The 18,244-nt window shown below is 40.1% G+C and overlaps 1 protein-coding gene across 5 annotated transcripts in view; it reads left to right on the top strand.

The window, feature by feature from the left end:
- The window catches only part of LOC132830691 (protein TANC2), a 996,151-nt gene that overhangs the window by 542,583 nt on the left and 435,324 nt on the right, over positions 1-18,244 (top strand). For all 5 annotated transcript variants that reach the window (XM_060848498.1, XM_060848499.1, XM_060848500.1 and 2 more), the window contains one exon: positions 15,810-15,920. In XM_060848498.1, coding sequence (XP_060704481.1) covers positions 15,810-15,920 — 111 coding nt within the window. The remainder of the gene's footprint in view (positions 1-15,809; positions 15,921-18,244) is intronic.

The following is an 18,244-nucleotide window of genomic DNA, read 5'->3' as shown; positions in this document are numbered from 1 at the left end:
AACAGAATTAAAAGATTTAGCCCAACAAGTCTGCTCTGCCATTTGGTCATAGCTGATATATTTCAACCCCATTCACCTTCGTTTTCCCCATAAATCTTTGATCCTCTTACTAATCAAGAATCTATTATCTAATGCTGTCTCAATTACAGTCTTTTGTAGGAATGAGTTCTATAGATTCACCACTTTCTGGCTGAAGCGATTCCTCCTCCTATCAGTTCTAAAGGATCATTCATTCCAAGGCTATTCCTTCAGGTCCTAGTCTCTGCTTCTAGTGAAAAGATATTCTCTACATGCACTTTATCCAGGCCTCTGTGTTCTGTAAGTTTCAATGAGATATTTCCTCAGCCTTCTAAACTCCATCAAGTACAGACCCAGAGTCTTCAACCACTGCAGCTTTTGCCTGAAATGTCGATTTTCCTGCTTCTTGGATGCTACCTGACCTGCTGTGCTTTTCCAGCACCACTCCAGTGCCATATATCAAAGACGTGTCAGAAATGACAGCCAGACTACTAAGACCCCTCGGAATCCTAGTAGCACACAAACCCACCAACACACTCAAACAAAAACTAACCAACTTAAAAGACCCAGTACAACCCATGGACAAAGCCAATGTCAAATACAAATTTCCATTCAAGGACTGCCACAAACACTACGTAGGATAAACAGGAAGAAAGTTAGCCACCAGGATACATGAACACCAGCTAGCCACGAAAAGACGCGACCCCCTCTCCCTCGTAGCCCTACACATGGATGAAAAAAAACACCATTTTGACTGGGACAATACATCTATCCTGGGACAGGCTAAACAAAGACATGCCAGAGAATTCCTAGAGGCCTGGCACTCCAAACACAACGCCATAAACAAACGCATAGATCTAGGTACCATCTATCAACCCCTCAGAAAATGAACAGGAAATGACATCATCATGAACCCCAGGAACCCCATCCAGGGCAAGCATATAAATAGAAAGCAGACGACAACAGCTTTGCTTCACTTGGAGGTCACCACTAATTATATTGCCTAGTCAGGTAATGAAACGTCTGGATATCAAACCTACAGCTCAACGAGCAAACCTACACTCTAAACCTCAACCTGAGCTACAAACCTTGCAAAAAAGATTGGTAACTAGTAAGGAGGAAAGTGTAAAATGTCAAAAGGTCATTGACTAAGTTTCTGAAGAAGTAGTTCAATGGAGAGAAGGGTTTCATGTTATATTTTGAAAAAACAAGTTTAGGCAGTATGAAGTGCCATGTACTACTCTTAATAGATGTGCGTGAACAGAAGGATCTGGGTATGAATGCACACAAGTCATTTAAGGTGGCAGGATAGATCGTCGTGGCTGTTAATTTATTTTGCAGTAACCTGGATCAATTAACAGTGGCACTGCTGTTAGCTGAAGAGTTTTATGCGTAGTTCTAGGTGCCTTTTAAATGTTGCAATTGTAGCAGCCTCCATCACTTCCCATAGCAGCTCATTCCATATCTGCACCATCTTCTGTATGAAAAAGTTGCCCCTTAGGTCTCTTTTATATCTTTCCCCTCTCACCCTAAATCTATGCCCTCTAGTTCTGGACTCCCCCCATCCCAGAGAAAAGATCTTGTCTATTTTCCCTATCTATGCTTCTCATGATTTTCTATAAAGTCAGCCCTCAGCCTACGACGCTCCAGGGAAAACAGTCCCAGCCTATTCATCCTCTCCCTGTTGTTCAAATCCTCCAACCTTGGCAACATCCTCTGAACCTTTTCAAGCTTCACAACCACTTCCTTGTAGGAGGGAGACCAGAATTGTATGCAATATTCCAAAAATGGCCTACCTGTACAGCCGCAACATGACCTCCCAATTCCTGTCCTCAATTCTCTGCCCAATAAAGGGAAAGCAAACCAAACGTCGTCTTCACTATCCTATCTAACTGCGACTCCACTTTCAAGGAACTGTGAACCTGCACTCCAAGGTCTCTTTGTTCGGCAACACTGCCCAGGACGTTTCCAAATCATGAGAGGACTGGATAGAGTAACGGGGAGGAGCTGTTTCTGCTCAAAAAAATGAAGAACAAGAAGGGACTTTGGTTCTTTTGCACATAACTTTAAAAGGTGAAGTGACAATAATCATTTTCACTCAAGTAGTTACGATGTGGAATGCACTGCCTGTGTAGTGGAAGCAGGTTTTATTGAGAAATTTAAGAAGGCATTAGATGATTATTTGGATAAAAAATAATGAGAGTCTATGGAGAACAGGCAGGGCACTGGCATTACACAGTGATGCTCATTCGATAAGCCCTTGGAGGCATGAAGGCCAAATGACCACCTTCTGCACCATTTCATTTCAGTCATTTTGTGAAATGATTGGGAAAATAACTCTTAAGTCAAGTTGATCATTTGGAGAACTGGTGCAAACATGATGATCTTTTGCACAATTACAATTCTGTGATTCCAGTTTACTTGCTTAAGTTATTGTCTTTTGTAAAATAGTAAAAACAAGCCCTTAAGGTTATCTTCAGAAATTTCAAATCAGTGATTTTAATATTCCTTTTGATACACTACATGGATTGAGAATGCCTGAATGCTCTTCGTATTAATGGTGCATTTACATGCTGTGTAAATGATAGTTGGTTTCAGCAATTTTCCTTCTACATAAAATCAGCATAATTCAGCAATTTTACAGTTTTATTCCTTGCTTATCTGGTATTGAAACCAGCTTAAATTTAAAATATGCTTTCTTCAAATCCACACATGAAACCACATTGTTTTGTTTTTTCTTTGCTATGAACTGTGGAAAGAAGACAGCGAAGTTTCAACTTACAGATGAAATTCAATGTCTGCAAACATCATTAACCTTAGCTGGCATAAGGAGGTACACTTCTGTAAGTGCACTTCTGTACTGTTCTGCAGATTGTATTTTGATTATTGTAGAATTATTCATTTAAACAGACTTAAAGCATAAAACAGTATTGGGTTTTTGTAGGCATCCCATCAAGTTAAATAATTTCCTCTGTCTTGAGCCAAATTTACGGTCCCTTTGTGCCTTGTAGTGCTTAAGTAACCTCAAAACTACCCATAAGTTGCAAAAGAGACCCTCAGGTTTGTGGTTATTTCAAACTCTGTTTCTGAATGAAACAATGATGTTAGCATGAAACTTCCAAACAGGGACAGTGTACTGCTGATCTGCGTTAATTGCTGAACTCTGTTAAGTATTTGAAGGGGCAATCTTTTCTTGAATGCTCATGAATGGATGACTGGGTAGAGAGCTGAGATATGTCTGGTCAGGGAATAATTATGTTGAGTTTGTCAGCAGATCGCTAGGTCAGGTTGTTGAGTAGTATCCAGTGGGAATTCAGACTAGGGGCCAGGGCAACTTGCTCAGACCAGGAGAGGACGTCCAGTCAAGTGATTGTATTTAGGGATTCATTTGCATAGGTGACCCTGGTACTAAATGTGGTTTTAATCGGTCTAAATTCCTTGGGTGACCATCCAGAACTGTTGGAAGTCTCTGTTCTATCTTACAGTTGGAGATAGATCATGTTCCGGTGGGAGTGGTAGGGAGTTGCCCATTGGGAATTTAAACTTTTCGGTCAATTGTAGAGTCATCGATTTGTTTACGGTGTGGAAGGAGGCTGTGCAGTCGTGCTTGATCCCCACAGCCTTGCAGACTTACGTTCCTTTTGAAACCATTGTTTCCGTTGGATAAACAAATTATTTCTTACATTCCCACTGCATCTTTTGCCCAAAACCTTGAATGTGCGTGTCCTTTCCCCTTTTACTATCTGCTTACGAGGGCAGTTTTTCCTTCTCTGTCTTACCCAAACTTGTCATAATCTTTACATTTATATCATTCTGTTTTCTTCCAAGAAGAACAATCCAACCTAATCATGTAATTAAAATCTCTCATCTCTGGGCCTATGACCCACAGATAAGAAGATTTTGGCTCTCAGTTGCCGTTTAACTGACACAATCTTTTTCATAAGTCATCCTTGGTGTTAATACTAATAACATATACCTGGTGTCTTTTCTGGTGGTTCCTTACCAGACTGCATGACTTGCTATGATAATGAACTGCATAAATCAGAAACATTCCAAGTTGGATATTAGGTGAGTTTTCTGATCATTTAAGTCAATGTCATGAATTTCACTAGCCCTATACTGAAAGTAGTAATGGTTTTCTTTCCTCATTCCTAGCTATGATTGGAAAAATATAATCATAAGGCTCATTCATGAAGCTTCCTACCATGATTCAGTCTTTTCACCCGTGGTTCAGACCCTGCCCACAGGTATTCGTGATTCTTCCGATGCTTTATGCCAGTTTTGGAATTTCAAGTTTGCAGGATCCAGCCGCTTCCTCTTTACCATGGATGTGCAATCACTTGACATGTCCATCCCCCACCAGGATTATATCAGGGCTCTCATATTCTTCTTGGAGCAAAGGCCTGAACCATCCTCATGCACCATCACCCTCCTCTGCTTGGCTGAGCCTCAGCCTCAACAACTTCTCTTTTAACTCTACCTGTTTTCTTCAGGTCAGAAGGGTGGCCATGTGTACTCGCATTGGCCCCAATTATATCTATCTCTTCCTGGAGTACTCTTTTTCCGATATATCATTGGTGCTGCTTTCTTCTCTCATCTGGAGTTGGAGAAGTTCATTAATTTTGCTTCCAATTTCACCCCGTCCTCTGACTTCCCCCTTCCTTTCCTTGGCATCTGTGTTTCCATTTCTGGGGATAGACTGACCACTAGTATCCATCATAAATTCACTGACTCCCACAGCTTCTTGGACTATATATCCTCACACCCCACTTCTGGCAAAGACTCCACTCCATTCCATTCTCCCAGTTTCTCTGTCTCCGTTACATGTGTTGCGATGAGGCCAACTTCGACAAGGGAGCCTTTGAAATGTCCACCTTCTTCCTCAACCAAGGATTCTTCAATACTGTTGTTGACAGAGCCCTCAACCAGATCTGACCCATGTCCTGTATTTCTGCTGTCACTCCCTTTCTTCCCTTCGGCAACAGCAAAAGGGTTCACCTTGACCTTATATACCATCCCACCAAGGTCCACATACAGAAGATCATCAGCCACCACCAGACACACTTTTCACTTTATGTATTAATGACCTAAATGAAGGAACTGAGGGCGTTGTGGCTGAGTTTGCAGATGGTTGTAAATTGGGAGAGGGGACTGTGCAGTGGGACCTGGATGTCCTTTTGCACCAGTCACTGAAAGTAAGCATGCAGTTGCGGTAAAGAAGGCAAATGATGTTTGGCTTCATTATGTGAGGTTTTTCGTATAGTTGTTGCAGTTGTACAGGCCATTGGTGAGGCCACACGTGGAATATTGTGTGCAGTTTTCATCTCCTTTTCTAAGGAAAGATGCTCTTGCTCTCAAGGAAGTTCAGCAAGCATTTATCAGGCTGATTCCGGGAATGACGGGACAGAAATATGAGGAGAGATTGATTAGATTGTTTTTATTGCAGGTGAGGGAGATCCTCATGGAGCCTTATAAAATTCTAACATGACTCGACAGGGTAGATGCAGAGAGGATATTACCGATGGCGGATGTGTCCAGACCAGGGGTCACAGTCTGAGAATTCGGGGTAGACTATGTAGGATGGAGATGAGGCATTTTTTCACCCATAGGCAAGGATTGATCAGGGATAGTCAACATGGCTTTGTGCATGGGAAATCATGTCTCACAAACTTGATTGTGCTTTTTGAAGAAGTAACAGCAAGGATTGATCAGGACAGAGCAGTAGATCTGATCAATATGGACTTCAGTAAGGCGTTCGACAAGGTTCCCCGTGGGAGACTAGTTAGCAAGGTTAGATTTCACAGAATACAGGGAGAACTAGACATTTGGATGCAGAACTGGCTCAAATTTACAAGGATGTTGCCAGGGTTGGAGGATTTGAGCTATAGGGAGAGGCTAAACAGGCTGGGGCTGTTTTCCCTAGAGCGTCGAAGGCTGAGGGGTGACCTTATGAGGGGCAAGGATAGGGGAGTTAGGTAAAGTCTTTTCCCTGGGGTCGGGGGGGTCCAGAACTAGAGGGCATAGGTTTAGGGTAAGAGGGAAAAGGTATAAAAGAGACGTATGGGGCAACTCTTTCGTACAGACAGTGGTGCATGCATGGAATGAGCTGCCAGAGGAAGTGGTGGAGGCTGGTACAATTGCAACATTTAAGAGTCATTTGGATGGGAATATGAATAGAAAAGGTTTGGAGGGATATGGGCCGGATGCTGGCAGGTGGGACTAGATTGGGTTGGGATATCTGGTTGGCATGGAGAGGTTGGACCAAATGGTCTGTTTCCATGCTGTACATCTCTATGACTCTACTATCTTAAATGACAGTTTTAAACTTTGACCCCTAGTTCTAGACTCCTCCACAGATAAACTGTCCTTTCAACAACCACCCAGTCAAGTTCCCCTAAGATCTTTTATATTTCAACTAAGTCAACTCCGACTCTTCCTCAGGAGGCAATTTGCTCATTCCAGGTATTAGTCCAGAAAACCTTCTCTGAACTGTTTACAGAGAACTAATACACAATGCACTCCATTTGGCAGATCTTTGCTCACTTGCTTAATTACTTGAGATCCTATGTCCTCTTCGCAATTCACTTTTCTACCAATCTTTGGGTTATCAGCAAATTTAGCTGCTCCGTCTTTGGTTTTTTTCATCCAAATCATTTATATAAAATGAAGAGTTGAATCCTCAGTACTGACCATGTGGCACACCATTCGTGCCTTTTCACCAGCTCTCTGCTTCCTGTTAGCCAGGCAATTTCTATCCATGCCATTATGTTACCCCCTAACTATGAGCTTTTATTTTCCACAGTAATCGTTGAGGAGGCACATTATTAAATGTCTTCTGGAAATCCACTGGTTCCCTTTTATCTTCAGAAACCTTCAATCAGTTAGTTAAATATGAATTTTTCTAGCAAAGCTATGTTGACTCAGCCTACTAACTTTTCTTAATTTGTTTATGGGACATGGGTGTTGTTTGTTTGACCAGCACTTATTGCTCATCCCTTGTTGCCTTTGAGAATGTGGTGGTGAGCTGCCTTCTGGCACTGCTGCAGTGCATGTGCTGTTGGTTGACCCAAAATATCCTTAGGGAGCGAATTCCAGGATGTTGACCCAGCAACAATGATATATTTCCAGGTCAGGAATGTGAATGAATTGGAGGAAAATTTGCGAGTGGTGGTGTTCCCTTTTATCTGCTGCCCTTGTCTTTTTAGATAGGCGTGGTTGTTGCTTTGGAAGTTGATGTGTAAGGATCTTGGATGAATTTCTGCAGAGCATCCTGTACACACTGCAGCTAATGAGTGTCCGTGATGGAGGGAGTGGATACTTGCATATCCAGTGCCAGTCTAATGGGATGCTTTCCCCTGAGTGGTGGCAAGCTTCTTGTTAATGCTGCACCCATCCAGACTATGGGAAATTTTTTATCACAGAATACAGGCGGCACGGTGGCACAGTGGTTAGCACTGCTGCCTCACAGCGCCAGGGACCTGGGTTCAATTCCCGCCTCAGGCGACTGACTGTGTGAAGTTTGCACGTTCTCCCCGTGTCTGCGTGGGTTTCCTCCGGGTGCTCCGGTTTCCTCCCACAGTCCAAAGATGTGTAGGCTAGGTGAATTGGCCATGCTAAATTGCCCGTAGTGTTAGGTAAGGGGTATATGTAGGGGTATGGGTGGGTGGCGGGTCGGTGTGGACTTGTTGGGCCGAAGGGCCTGTTTCCACACTGTAAGTAATCTAATCTAATCACATTCCTGACCTGTGCCTTATACAGGTTGGGCAGGCTTTTGGGAGTTATGAGATGATTTACTTGCTGCAATTTCCTAGTTTCTGACCTGTTTTTGTAGCAACTATGTTTATATGGCATTTTTGTTTGAATTTCTGGTCACTGGTAACCCGTGCATGTTAATGGTGGGGGATTCAATAACGGTAACACCATTAAATGTCAAAGGACAGTGGTTGGATTGTCTCTTATTGGCGATGGTCAGTGTCTGGCATTTATGTGGTGTGAAAGTTACTTGCTACTTGTCGGCTCCAGCCTGGACATTGTCCAGGTCTTGTTCCATTGGAACGAGGACTGCTTCAGTATCTGAGGAGTTATAAATGGTTCTGAACATTGTCATTGGCGGACATCCCCACATCCCCACTTCTGACCTTACCATTGAGTGAAGTTCATTAATGAAGCAGCTGAAGATGGCTGGGTCTAGGACACTACCCTAAGGAACTTCTGCAGTGAATGTCCTGGAGCTGAGATGACTGACCTGCTCCAGTAACCAGATCACCTTTTTATGTGCCAAGTATGACTTCAACCACTGGAGTGTTTGCTCCTGGCACTCATTGATTCCAGGTTTGCAAAGGCTTTTTGATTCCACTGTTGGTCAACTGTAAACTTGATGTCAAGGGCTGTTATTCTTTCCTTCGCTCTGAAATTTAGCTATTTTATCCATGTTTGAACCAAGGTTAATGATGTCAGGAGCTGAGTGGTCCTATCAGAATCCAAACTGGGTATCATTGAGCAAGTTATTGCTAAGTAAATGCAGCTTGATAGCATTGTTGATTACCCCTTCCAACACTTTACTGATAATCAAAAGTAAACAGGATGGTAATTTGCCAGGTTCAATTTGTTTTGCTTTTTGTGTACAGGACAAAATGGGCAAAATTCCAGATTGTTGGGTAGATGCCAGTATTATAATTGTACTGGAAAAGCTTGGCGAGAGGGCTCAGCAAGTTCTGGAGCACAAGTCTTCAGTACTATTGCTGGAATGTTGTCAGGACCCACAGCATTTGCAGTATCCAGTGCCTCCAACCGTTTCTTGATATCACCTGGAGTGAATCAAATTAGTTGCAGATTGGTATCTGTGATACTGGGGATCACTGGAGGAGACCAAAATGAATCATCCACTTGGCATTTCTTACTGAAGATTGTTATGAAGATTTCAGCCTTCTGTTTTACATTTGAAGTGCTGGGCTCTACCATAATTGAGAATGGGGGAATATTTGCGAAGCCTCCAGTGAGTTTTTTATTGCCACCATCATTCATGACTGAATATAGGAGGACTACAGAATTTAAATCTGATCCGTTGGTTGTGGAATCTCTTAGCTCAGTCTTTCACATGCTTTTTGCCGAGACCTGTTTGGTAGCTTCATCAGCTTGCTATGAATTTCCTGCTGACTATTGTGGGATCTATAGTACAATCCTAGTAAGGTTCTCATCCCTTTCTTATTTTTGAATTCCATTCAAGTAGCTTATTGGACATACATATTAGTCCAAACCTCTGGGTCAATGATATTACCACTTTGGTGCCTTTCCTCTGAGACACTTGAAATGTCTTCACATGCAGGGCTCTAGATCAAGACAGGGACTGGACTGGACTGGTTGTTTTTTTTCCAAGTTGCAATGGGCATAATGACCAAACCCCCTGCTCTTTTGTTATATATTTTTGTATTTCTATTCATATTTATTGTTAGCTTGTCACTTGAGGTATATGCCTTACAATTGTAAATTTCACAGCTCGTTTTAGCCTCATGTTAAAGACTCCGAGTCACACTGAGCAGTGGTTTTGGATTTCAAACATCTTGGACATCACCGTAGTTATTCTGAATTAGGCCCAACCCTAAATTCGTCTCTAAAAATAAGTTTCTTGCATGTTTTCATCTTATTGAATCTGGGTTTATTGTAGAATCCCATGCGGTTTCGTTGATGATATCCACCCTCAGAAGCAGGCTGAACTTGTGAAATTTCCAAGAGTCGCTTTGCCCTTTGTTGACTTTACATTAGTATGAATCCAAAATGCAACAATAGTCTTTTGACCAACGGTAGCAATCTCCATCTTTCTAACATGTTGCTTAAGTTTCTCAGAACAAGTAGAGAATGGACAGTCAGTAAGATAAATCGGTAAAGTAAATTACTTCCACCTTGTGTATAACACTTTATAGAATTTCAATTCAAACAATAGTTCATATTCTTTAGATTATTGAAATATGTACAGAAAGTGCAATTATAAAAAGAATTTCATATCCAAGAAGCAACAATATGCTTGTTTGTGGAGGTAAGTTGCGGTTTGAGTGACAGTAAAGACTTTGAATAGTTGACGGTATGGTGAGGTTGTGGAAGTTCAATGCAATCTGAAAATGAGATGATACATGTGAAACTTACAAATTAATTCCTCTGCAAAGGCATATCATTTTCTGAAACAGAAATTACTGGAGAAACTCAGAAGGTCTGGCAGTGTCTGTGGAGAGAAAGCAGAGTTAACGTTTCAAGTGGCCCTTCTTCAGAACTGTCCTTGAAATGTTAACTTTGCTTTCTCTCTTCATGGATATTGCCAGATCTGAGTTTCTCCATTAATTTCTGCTTTTCTGTAAGATTGACAGCATCCACAGTTCTTTGTTTCGTTATTATGTAGCTTTCTGCTATGAATAGGTTTGTAAATTGTAATGATAGAGGTCGGTACTTAGTGTGTAAAATGCTACAATCGTTATGCTTGCAAGACAATGAAAATAGCACCTGTGGAAAGCAACTAGCTAAATGTATCAAAGGTAATTAATTAGGAATGATGATCATTCATTTTGATTTCAAAACGTAACTTACATGCAAAAATGATAGATTCTAGAATCTAAGTGCAGCTTTACATGTTTAAATGAGTTTGCAATCTTTATCATTCTTGCTAAACTTAGATGTCATTCCTAACATTTCCCAGATGTTAACAAGTCTGCTATGTCATGAGATTTTTCTTTGAAGGTCAAGGAAACTGAGATCAGGCACATAATCCATGATGGTAAATCATATATGGTCAGTGGTTTTATGACCGAATTATGTTTTCCGTGGCAAACACTTTCAGGTTGTAAATGCATAGCATTATCTTTCCTGCTACTAATGTGGAATATTTTAATCTGTTTGCTTCCTTGAAAGGACAACTGCTGAGAATTTTCTTGTCTATTATAACCTTCCAATTCTGATTGAAGTAAATTGAATGAATATATGGACCAAAATGAGTGGCGAGTAGGATAAATGCTAGTTTTGTTCTACAGTACTTATGTTATATTATACTAAGTTTTAGCTAGGTTGTTTGTTGGGATTGCTTGTTTCCTTTTAAAAAATGTCCTGCTTTGCTTTGACCTAGGTATAAACCATCCAAAAGAACAGTTTGTTAGCTCAAAAAACAAAATCTTTCTGATGTTGCCTGTAAATGAAACTTTTCAGTGTAAGATATTCCTGGCTAGTTTGTGAAACTAATGTGGGACAATAATTCTGCTGTGCACTCCCATGATTTGCTGGGATCCTATAATGAAAGACCAATCCTTATTTATACATCAGTGATTTAATATTGTGAGCTAGGAATGCACAATTCTGAATTATGTGCTCATAGTATGTACCAGGGTAGCACAGCAATAGGTTTACCTCCAGTGTATATGCAGATTTGTCATAATCCACAGAGGGTGTCAGATTAGATAACCATCTCTCCGGATATCAATTGGAATTTACCCATCTCTTTTCAGGTGACTGAAATGAATTATTTGCTTTCTGAGAATGAACTGAAGACAGCTGGGAAATGTCTGGACTTCACATTAAAGACAGAGTGAGGAGTATATCTGAGCCTCAGCTGTTCATTTTAATCATATTTTCATGTAACAGTAAAGAGTTGGAGGGCCATGATAGATATATGAACAAGTATGTGATCAGGAAAGGCGATAGTTTATAGATCCTGAGAAGAGAACTGGGCCCTTGAGAGACGTGTACTAAGTAGAAGTGTTCTTCTCAACCCTTTTTGCTTTTGTGTGAATCAACATCATACAAGAATTGTATTTGCAGTTTTAACCTTAGTTACAAGATCTGATAGTGTGATGTGTATTCTGTGTGTTCAGGGGCAACATATGTATGTGAAGGGATAATTATGGATAAGTTGGTGATATACTAATTCATTTACTGCACTCGAACTTGGGAAAACTCAAGTCATAGAATAAGTGAAACCTGTACTTGAAAACTTGTATGTTACAAGCATGAATGAAATGTGCTTGGTAAAGCTTTCATTTGTAGCAGCCAGTAGCACATGCAAACTGTTAATAAGGAAAATTTGATGTGGCTTTATGTTTGAAGTTGTTTAGTGCTGCAACACATGATTATAATAGACACGTGACTGCTGAATTGAAATAGCAGTGATTACAGGTTATGGTAGAATATAACAATAGCTTGTTGAATCAGGTGCTTTCCTGCTAATTACAATTCAACTGATAATGTTTAGGAAACAATCCTTTGGCTCATTAGAATCTAATAATAACCTTTATGAATTGTCAGTTGAAATTTGTTTCTTTGGGGTATATGTAGAGTGTAATGTATTTATATCAAAAGACTTTTGTTTTGAGTTCACTTATAACTGATTTTTTTAAATTGACAATGGTTATATGGCATATCATAGAATCCCTACAGTGGAAACAGGCCATTTGGCCAAACAAGTCTACACCGACTCTTCAAAGAATTACTCACCCAGATCTATTCTATTACTCTACATTTCGCCTGACTAATGCACCTAACCTACACATCCCTGAACACTAGGGGCAATTTAGCACGGCCAATTCACCTAACCTGCACATGTTTGGACTGTGGGAGGAAATCCACACAGACAAGGGGGAAAATGTGCAAACTCCACACAGACAGTCGCCCAAAGCTGGAATCAAACCCGGGTCCCTGGCGCTGTGAGGCTGCAGTGCTAACTGAACCACTGTGCCGCCCCTGATTCTGGACATTCATCTGAAAAGTCAAGATTGAGCACACTCAGGACGGAATTAATTCTATTCTACGTATTCAAGTCATTTTGGTGGCTATCAGCGAAGTTGAATTAGAGCATTGTTTTCTTTTTTTTAAGCTTGATAGACTCTTTGGAATGTATCACACTATTTGTATTATGACATAGCAGCCCTAATGGTATTTTACAGTAAAACAAAACAGCATTTTACAATGATTAGGTCATGAAGCTGTGGTGAAATGCCAATATTGTTTTGGCTTGAGCAAACTGTTGATGGATCAAGTGTGCAATAGGTCCACTAGATAACAACAGAACACAAATACTTAAAATCCAGGGAAATTCTAAAAGGATTCCTGAAGGTTATACTAGTATAACCTGCTGACGTTGTTTGTGCCGTTAACAAAGTCCAGAATGATTTCATCTAACAGCACTCATCACCTGTAGTAAGCCTGTACTAAACTGAACCTACAAGATTGAGTAGCCCCTCCTGATTCGAGTCCTGTATGGGTTGTAAATGACTAGATAAAGGCTAAACACATAAATTAATCCTATTTGTATTAGAAAGAAATATTGTATGGTTACATTACATGACTTTTAGTGACAACAGAATTGAGAATGCAGTCATGTCCCAGCTGCTGGTCCCAGACTACTGTCTGTGTCGGGCGGTTAATATCTGGCAGTTCCTAGATATTGCACAGAACTATAGGTCACACTGAGAGCAATTGTTGATATCACAATATATCTTGGATATTAGGGGAGTGGAGGTTGAAGTATGCACCGCTTAATATTTATTATTAAATTGAAACATAAATGAATAATGTGCCTAGCAACCAATAAACCGCCTGGCCACGTTTTAAAAACATGCTTTTCACCAAGCTGGAGATGACCCGACCGTTGTAGATTCAATCTCATGAGGCTTTTTCCTCAGGAGCTTGCCCATTTCTTGACTTATATTAGTTTTGAGTCAAATTAAGATCTCATGTCCAAGTTGCACCATAAGTTTTGCTTTGCTGCATTCCTTCCAATAATGCTTTGTACCAAGAAGAAAGGAACAGTATAACTCTCTCAATTACATGGTTTTCAGTCAGTTTGCTTATTTTAGCAATCTAAAATCCGTGCTTGCTGTTGGTAGTTCTTTTTGCTTGATGTTGATTGTGCTGAGCTTGTAGTAAGTTCTAAGAATCAGACAAGTTGCACACAAATGCTGAGTGATGGTTGGTGATTGTTTAACTGCACTTTGAATATGTAAATGGAGCAGAATGTGAGGTTAATGGACAAATGTATATTAAGGTTGAAACTCCCATTTGTGGCCACTTAGCTGGGAAATTGGGCTAGAAGCTTTGCAGTATCTGGTGCTTTTAGTGCACATTAGCTGTCAGTAGTTATGTTGAACAGTCTTTTTGGTACAGTGTGGACATTCCACATGAGATTGTTATAACCAAATCAAACCAAATGCTCTTTCTTCTTCCTTCCACCTTTGTTACAAGTTTTGACAAAAGTTATGAAATCTCACTGTTTTTACAGCAGAATGTCACTAACATGATCTGATCTTGGTGTGGAGAAACTATTGTAGCATAAAATATTGTACAGAAACATTGTGCAATGGAGCTGGTTTGGGCGATACAGTTTGTTGATTTTGGCTTTCTGCCTGCCATTGTGAACAATAGCATTATGCCATGTACTAAGTACATACTGATCATTTATCGTAACATAGTTCTGTAGTTTTCTGGAATGCATCAAGAACTGCAGTTGTTGTAGAACAAGAATACTTGTTACTTTTTTCAAGATAGTTTTGTTTTGCCTATTGCTGTAGATTTCCCTAGGCTTTGATGAATTCCTTTGAAGATTTCTATTCTTAGCATTAACATGGGTAGTTGAATGCAAACAGGTAATTTACTTTTGTTGAGCGTCACAGAGGTGCATGATTTTGTTTTTACCCAGTTTTCATCTATGACCACTGCTGAAGAGCTCAATGAATAAATCACAAGTAAAACACTTGTCTGTTTTCTTTTCTCTTTCTAATGGGTTTACTTATGCTCCTCTTAAATACCAACTTCTGAATGCCCTTCATAAAAGACCTGAGAACAGAACTGAGATTAATATTGTGATATAGGAATCACAGACAGGGATAGAAATAAGTAAGGACCGAAGAGCAGAAATAGTAAATAAATGTATGAGTTCTAACGACATTAGGCATGTTAAGAATGCCACATAAATGAACTGCAGGGTGTTTAAACAGCTTTGTTCAGTGTTACTTCTGATTTAATCATCATGTACATGTCAGCCACCTTTATAATGGCAACATTAAAGCTCGTATTTAGCATATTCACAGATTGACAGAATTTATGTGCTCTAAATTTGGTGTGTGGTGTGATGTCAGAGAGAAATTGAATAACATTTGAAGTATGACATTATGTGGTATGAGGTTTGCCTTTCTCGATATATTCTTAAAGAAACAAATACATGCAAAATATCAGTGTAGATTTAAGAAAAATGAGCAGATGAAAATAATTGAAACTCTGTGCAAGTTTCCTTGCCCAAATACTGAGAAATGCTTTCCTATGGTACTGTTGCTGAACATTCACCTTATTGTTTCTGGGCAGAATGTAAAAGTTTGAAGTTTTATTGGTTTTCTTTGATTGTAGTTGACCCATGGTAAATTGTTTGAATGCCAATTGTATAGATCTTTCAGTGTTGCTCCAACCTCTAGTCTGCGAACCTCATTTGTTGTGTACAGTACTTTGATTTACAATGTTTCCTGACTGGCAGCATAAAGGTTAATTAAATATAAGTGACGTGTGTTAGAGATTTGACCAAGGACAGCTGAGGTAAATGGGAAGAAAGCTTCATTAGTTGAGTGTATTATGATTTTGCATTTAGTGTGTTTGTTGAAAAACAAGACACCTTGTCTTTCTGTTGTAGATGGTTAGTACAGCTGCTTTCATGCAGCACCACAAATAATGTAATTCAATCCGTCTCCGTCACAGTGGGCCGTTTAGTTAACTGCTTCCATCTGTTGCCTGCTGTTCCCCTCACTTACGACCCTCTTCCTCTCTTGTCCCAGCCCCCCTGAGGAAGGCGAAGTTTGTGGAAAGCCCTCGAGTCCCAGAATTGGAGCTCAGTTCCCCAACCAGAACCACAGCCACGAAGCCAGACTTGGATGCTTTCTGCCCTGGTAAGCATGTACAGGGTTCAATACTCTAGCAGCTAGCACATTTAGTAGTTGTATTGTTGAGTAGGCTGGTGCATGTGTCATTCAAAATCCATTCTTAGCAATGTCTTGACACAGCTAAAAGCTGTGATGTCTGTGAAGCTGTTGTAATCTCTGCAGTGGAGGAACTTGTAACTGTTTTTAGTGTATAATGGTGAATTTAGGCTGGTTTTGTGTATAATGGTGAATTTTTTTGTGTTAAGAAGGAATAAATATTTTAGATGGAACTTTTAAATAATTTGGTTCAGAATGCTCCGTTTCAATGTCATCCCTTCAATAAGTTGTAATATAGGATAGGCATTGTTTGAATTATATGCATGCTTATTGTGATAATTGGCTGGCCTGGTGTAATGCATGTGGGATAGTTTACTTTATGCTCCAGGCATGCTTGAAATGGTCTGGAAACAACATGCTTGCTGTGATCAGAAACTGCATTTAGGATATTTCTATTTTACTCTACGGTGTCAACAGGTTATACATTTTGAATACTTAGAATGGAAATGAAAGGCTATGAAAGTTCTGTAATGCAGCAGTGCTATCCTAAGGTCTTCAACTATGAAAACATTCTTGTGGTCCCATTTTAAAATGCTGTATATAGTTTATTTCAGGCTGCTGTTCAGTAAATGTCATTCCTAGATTTTATAGTTATGATGCTACATCTAATATCCCTAATTAAATGTTTCTTTTTCAAAACTGCATTGTAAAATACCCTGTTCTGAAATCCTGTAGGCTGCCTGTGGGATCTAGAACTAATTCCTCATGGTTCTATGCAGTTAGATGTATTTATGTATCTTGCAAGAAAACTTCCACAATATCTTAAAAACTGCAGTTGCTTCAAAGGAATCCCATGCTTTGATGTTTGTTTTTTTTTGTTCCTGCTTACTAACTTGGCCTCCATGCAAAGACATTTTTAAATAAAAAACTTAGTTTTCCCCCCCCTTTGATTCCCTGATGGTATCTACAACTGCCACCCTACAAAAAAGTCACTTTTTACAGGAGGTGCTCAAGCTGTGACTTTTCTCTCTTCTTTCCCATTCTTGTCAGTTAAGATAATGTCTTTGTCTATTGATACTAGACACACAACAATGTTGAGATTTCACTGTGTTTGAATAGCAGCCTCAAACCTGTATCCTGCTTGCTGTACAGATGCACTGGAACAGCCAAGCACATTTCACTGTAGTCAGAATAGATTAAAAATTTGAAAATGGTGATGTATAAAGAATGTTCTTATTGATTTTATGAGCATTCATTCTCCCAGAATCCCACTTTTAAATGTTCTCTATTACGTTTAAGTAAAAGTTTTTTTAAAAAGAAATTCAGTCAGGAATGGGCTTCGCTGTCTTGGCCAGCATTTGTTCCTTGTTCCTAATTTCCCTGGAGAAGGTGGATGTCAGCTGCTGCCTTGGATTGCTGCAGTCCTTGCGATATAGTTGCATCTACAATGTTGTTAGGGAGGGAGGTCCAGGATTTTAACCCAGCACCAGTGAAGAAATATTGATATATCTTCAGGTGAGGATGATGTGTGGCTTGGAGAGGAAGTTGCATGTGGAAGTGTTTCCATACATCTTCTGTCTTTCTTATAGATGGTAACTTTCATGGGATTGAGAGGTGCTGTCGAAGGTATCTTGGTGAATTTCTGCAGTGTATTTTGTCGATGGTGCATACCACTGCTACTGTGCATTAGTATTGGAATGACTGGATGTTTGTGTTCCAGTGCCAATCAACAGGTTGTTTTCTCCTGGCAAAGTGCTCCATCACACTGCTTGTAGACTTGTACCGTTATAGATGGTGGACAGACTGAGGAGTCGGAGCAGTTCCAAGCTTCTGATCTGCTCTTACAGCCACATTATTTATTGGCGAGTCCAATTTAAATTTTGGTCAGTGGTAACCCACCAGGATGCTCAAAATGGGGCATTCAGTGATGGTAATGCGAGTTAAAATCAAGGGGCAAAGGACAGATTATTTTTTCATTGGAGATGGTAGTTACCTGACACTTTTGCAGTGGGAATGTTTTTTGTTAATTGTGAGCCCAAGCCTGGAAATTGACCAAGTTTTGTTTCATATGTATTTGGACTGCTTCAACATTTGAGGACTTGCAAATGGTTTAAATATTGCACAATCATCAGCGAACATCCTACTTCTGACCTACTTCCTGTGGAGGAAGTTCATTGATGAGGTAGTCAAAAATATGTAGACCTAGGACACTTGGAACTCCTGCAGTGATGCCCGCAACTTGAGATGGTTAACCTCCAACAACCACAAATGATTTGGTTCTAAGACTCCAGGCA

Source organism: Hemiscyllium ocellatum, chromosome 32 (assembly GCF_020745735.1).
Source record: "Hemiscyllium ocellatum isolate sHemOce1 chromosome 32, sHemOce1.pat.X.cur, whole genome shotgun sequence".
Classification (NCBI taxonomy): Eukaryota; Metazoa; Chordata; class Chondrichthyes; order Orectolobiformes; family Hemiscylliidae; genus Hemiscyllium; species Hemiscyllium ocellatum.
The sequence above is the reverse complement of the archived record's forward strand: the minus strand, read 5'-3'. Positions and strand labels throughout refer to the sequence as shown.